The sequence below is a fragment of the Pteropus vampyrus genome, unplaced genomic scaffold, assembly GCF_000151845.1.
Source record: "Pteropus vampyrus isolate Shadow unplaced genomic scaffold, Pvam_2.0 Scaffold262, whole genome shotgun sequence".
Classification (NCBI taxonomy): Eukaryota; Metazoa; Chordata; class Mammalia; order Chiroptera; family Pteropodidae; genus Pteropus; species Pteropus vampyrus.
This window is the reverse complement of record NW_011889043.1, coordinates 1,131,441-1,136,816: the sequence shown is the minus strand read 5'-3', so window position 1 is coordinate 1,136,816 and position 5,376 is coordinate 1,131,441. Positions and strand designations below refer to the sequence as shown.

Sequence of the window (5,376 nt, the reverse complement as noted above, 5' to 3'; positions counted from 1 at the left end):
ATAATCATGTAAAACTCTCTTGGATTTCTATTTTGCAATTTTTCTCCTCAGCCTAAAACGAAATGTGACCCTTATGTACTTGAACATGGAGATGAAGTGAAAATTGGAGAGACGGTATTGTCCTTTCATATTCACCCTGGCAGTGACACCTGTGATGGCTGCGAACCGGGGCAGGTTAGAGCTCACCTTCGTCTTGATAAGAAAGATGAATCTTTTGGTATGTGAAACATACTGTTATATGTGGCAAATGTACAGTTATATGTGGGCATGGTAGCTTCAATTCACAGGAATGTTCTACAAAAGAATTAGTTGGCTACCATCTTCATATCTAAATGATATAATGCTGTATTGAGATACATTTATATTTCAGCGAATATTATCACATGAGACTAAGAAATGACATGTATTTGAAATTTGAGACCTAGACTAGTAGATTATGATTATAGTTGATTTTTCTATAATAATTTAGCTTTGTTATTTATAGCATTAGCTTATTTTCTGACCAGGAGATAATCATTAGCTCTGTTTTTGCTAATCCAGTTTAGTGGGCTTTTGAAGCACCACTGCATTGGTAGCTAAATGTCCTTCAAAAGAATAATTATGACATAATTATAATAAAGGTTGGTTTCCTTTTAACATCTATTTACTGATATGAAGAAGTCATCTACAGTTTTAACTCCATCACATAATAGTAACATAGAAAATAATAGGCCAAGGTATTAAGAATTATTGGTTGATATGTATACTTTTCTACTTATAGTTTATGTTGCTATATCATCTGTATATATACCATTATTTTCTGTAGTTAATAATGCTGTAGAAGTTTGCTTTCTTGCTTTAAGCCCACTTATCTAAGGCTTTTAAATTTAAATGAATACTTTGATTTAGTAAGAACAGACTTTTTTTCACATCAGTTTTTTCCCCCAAATACCAACTCTACTATTGTATATTTTTGTTTTCTGATATTAGATTATGAAAATAAGTATGGCACATCACACAATAACATGAATGTTGGGTTTGGGTTATGTGATTTTTAAATTTTCTTTGCACATGGGTATGTTCCTTTGAAAATACACAATATCCCCTCATTTGGGTCTATTATAATTATATAAAAAATTAAGATGTTTGATATTTCTTTTGGTATCTATACTGTGACGTTCCTATAATCTTTGAGTTTTGGTTTACTTTCCAAGTAGATTTATTTATTAAAATGTTGAAAGGACATCATCACAAGTCAGGATTCTTTTATGTAAATATTTGAACTTTTGATTAACCTACAGATGGGATACTAATAGTATTAATTAGTTGTTTATTATTAAATAAGAGTATTAATTTTATATACTATCTGTCAGATTTAGTGAGTTTTTCTTTTTAAACTAAACTCACTTTTTCCTTTTAGTTGTTCCAACACTAAGCAAGGAGGAAAAAGAGTTGGAAAGGAGAAAAGAATTAAAGAAAATACGAGTAAAATATGGTTTGCAGGTAAGGATGTTAAATATTGTTACATATGTTAAATCATGCACCTGGTTTCAAGTAAAAATGCCTTTAGATATGCATAGTCCATTTTATTTATAAAAAGTTATTTAGAATGATTTTGAGATTGATATAATTTCTTTTAGTTTATTGTTACCTCGACAACTGTTGAGGTTGGAGTAGAAAAATGATAATACCCTACATTTGAACAGCCATTTCTCATTTTTAAAAACTTTGCATTAAAATGGTGCCATCGAAGAACATAGTTGGAGGATTAATACTGCCTGATTTTAAAACTTATTATAAACTACAGTAATTAAGACAGTATAGTATCGGCATAAAGATAAATAGGTCGATGGAACAGAATGAGTACAGAAATAGACCCATATAGATAGGTCTGTGTGTGTGTGAGTGAGTGAGTGTGTGAGAGAGTGTATGTGATTTCAACAAGAGAGTGTATGTGATTTCAACAAAAGTGTGATGGCAGTTTGGTGGAGAGAAGATGGTCTTTTTCAACAAACAATGCTAGACCACTTAGATTGCCATACCTTAAAACTTATATAAAATGAACTCAAAATGGATCATAGATATGAATTTAAATACTAAAACTATAAAACTTTCAGAAGCAAACCTTTTTTAAAAAAAGTTAGACAAAGATTTTTTTGATATCTTAACACCAAAAGCACAATCCATAAAAGAAAAAATTAATAAATTACACTTCCTCCAGAATTTCTGTTCTTCCAAGACACTGTTAAGAGAATGAAAAGATAAGTCACAGACTGGGAAAAATATTTACAAATCATATATCTGATAAAAATTATATATCTATAATATATAATGAACTCTCAAAACTCAACTCAGTTAAAAAACGAGCAAAAGATTTGAATAGACACTTCATGCAGATGTACAATTGGTAAATAAAGCCATTAAAAGGTGTTCAGTATCAGTAGTCATTAGAGAAATGCAAATTAAAACCAAAGGAAAAGAATGACCATACCAAGTGTTGGTGGGCATGTGGAGAACTGGAACTCTCACACACTGCTGGTGAGAATATAAAATGGTTTGATTGTTTCGAAAAACATTTTAGTAGTTTCTTTAAAAGTTAAATATACATCTACTATATGATTCATTGTTCTACTCCAAGAAAAATGAAACAAAATGTTCATACAAAGACTAGTAAACAAATGTTCATAGCAGCTTCTTTTTTCTAATAGCCAAAACTGGGAAAAATTCATGTGTTCATTACTAATGGATAAGCAAACTATGGTATATCAATATGGTCAAATACTGTTTAGCAATAAAAAAGCTTGAGCTATTGATACAGGCTACAATGTGGATGAATTCAGTTATGCTGAGTGAAAGAAGCCAGACAAAAAGAATACATAGTGTATACTTCTACTTACATAAAATTCTAGGAAAGCAAACTAGCATGTAACAGAAAGATCAGTGTGGCCTGGATACAGGAGAGGAAGGATGCACAGGGAGGATCTAGAGGGATGGAGTATAATAAATGACAGGATACTTTGTGGTAGATGGATATATTTATTATCTAGATTCTGATGATAGTTTCATAGATGTATACACATCTCAAAAGTGTCTAATTGTACACTTTTACATAATTTATTGTATGTTAATATACCACAATAAGGCTGTAAATAAAGTTACCATTTAATCATGTAAGTAAACCAGGAAGGTAATTAATATTTTCAGTTTACATTTGAGAAACTAAAGCATAAAGGTCACCTAGCTACTAAATGACAGAACTATATATAGAATCTAGGTCTTAAGCATATTTGTCCAGTGCTTCTCACACTTCACGAAGATATGAGAAAAGATGCTGCCAAATCTGCAGAATTATATTTTTGTTGTTACTGTTTCATTAAGGGAGAAAAATCATAAATATCAAGGGGCTAATTTGGGAGGACAATAGAAGATACATAAGGAGAGAATCAAAAGTGTTTTCTTAAAAATTTTAACTAAATTTCTGTATCATCTTCTGGGGAGAAAACCCCATGAGGATTAGTGATTCTATGTTTTTCTTCTCTGATTAAAAGCAAAATTAAGTAAAAACTTATGTGGTTCTTTCCTTGAATTGCTCTAGCAGCCCCTAGCATCTCTGTGGATGAATGTCATACTTTTAGTATAAAGATCAGCAAGTAATAACAAAGGGTGGAAAGAAGCCTACTCTGAAGCCCCAAGCTGAATTGACTACCTCCTCTTTTGTGCCACTGCCACATCTTATGTATACTTTTATTGTTGAACCAGTCATGCCAAAGATTATGTGTATTTGCCCTCTGGGATTATAAATTTCTTTGTATTCATTGCATCACCTAGCATGGAACTTAACATACTGTTTACTCAGTAACTATTTGTTGAGTGACTGATAATCACATAAATGGAGCTGTTGAAGCATAAAGCTTTTTATCCATTTTTTGAAGACTTTCTTCATTTTCCTTTCCAAGGAACAGTAACCAAACTATTTTAGGTCCTTTGGTACTTTCGGTTCCTTAGAGAAAAGAAGAAATAGATAGTTTTTCCAACCCCATTGGTTCTACATGGTTTTTTTTTTGAATACTGGTAGGTCATATGAAAATATTAGTACACAGCATTAAGTTTTAATTCATTGTTTAATAGAGAACACATTGAACCATATTTGCCAAGTAGGGCAAATATACAGACATTACATTTTTATTTACCAGTTTTGTTTTTTTTAATGAATATTTCTCGTTTATAAAGAATACAGATTATGAGGATGAAAAGGCATTGAAGAATCCAAAATATAAAGATAGAGCTGGAAAACGTAGGGAACAGATCGGAAGTGAAGGAACTTTTCAAAGAGATGATGCTCCTGCATCTGTTCATTCGTAAGTATTAACTTTAATTGCTTTTAGTACTCTTTGTACCATATCACATTCATAGGGTAATGGCTTTGGTACAGGGCTTTATATGTTGATAGGTATGTTTTAAAGGAATAGTTCAGAATAAGATCAGAATATTACATCTATTTACATTTTCCTCTAAAATTAGAATTCCATTATTTCCTAGAAAAGTTCTGAGCATATATGTGAGTACACATACTTAAACACACATATATGCACACATATATGCATATCTAGCCACCCAATTGAGTGAGTATACTTTTATATACAATGTATTTAGAAGGCTCAAAATGTAATTTTGAGGTCTACAATATGACCATATTTCTGCGTTTAGTCATATGTTAGCTACATTTTTTTCCTCAATATAAATTCTGGATTTAGTTAAAATTTAAATCTTTCATGTGGAACTGACAACTCGATATAAAATTTTGATTAAATATTATTTTATTGATTCTAAGGTATACTACTTGGATAGAGTTTTACAGTTATATATACAAGCAAACTTTTTAATGTGGCATAAGATAACAGCACATCTTAAAATTTGTGGCGTCAGATTTGATGAAATATATAGTATTATGAATTAGATATACTAAGCAACGTGGCAAATATTTTTTAAAGCCTAATATTTTTTAAAATAATTGCTGGAGAATATGAAGATTACATTAGAGTTAAATTAAAAGGCAGAAATAAAAAGTGAAACATTCGTATGACATTGCTTAATTGTTATTGAAGAGCTAATTTAACGTTTTGTAGAACCGAAATGACAATGTGGTAGAACATAAAATTAAAATACCCTTAAATTAGCAGGAGGACATAAAATCAGAACAAAATGCAAATAGCGAATAAGAGATTTTTTATTTTAACTTTTTCATTGATGTATAACATATACAGAAAAATGCACAAATGTAAGCATCAATATTAATGATATACAATTAACACATTGTAAAGTAAACGTTTCTTGGTCAAGAAATAGAAAATTTCAGTAACCCCAGAAACCTACCCTCCTTATGCCCCCTCTTAATCA

General features: G+C 30.6%; 1 protein-coding gene across 1 annotated transcript in view; it reads left to right on the top strand.

Annotated features, from left to right (window-relative positions):
- Positions 1–5,376, top strand: part of AGGF1 (angiogenic factor with G-patch and FHA domains 1) — a 30,065-nt gene that overhangs the window by 19,897 nt on the left and 4,792 nt on the right. The window contains 3 exon segments of the mRNA XM_011375127.2: positions 52–217; positions 1,400–1,482; positions 4,210–4,337. Coding sequence (XP_011373429.1) covers positions 52–217; positions 1,400–1,482; positions 4,210–4,337 — 377 coding nt within the window.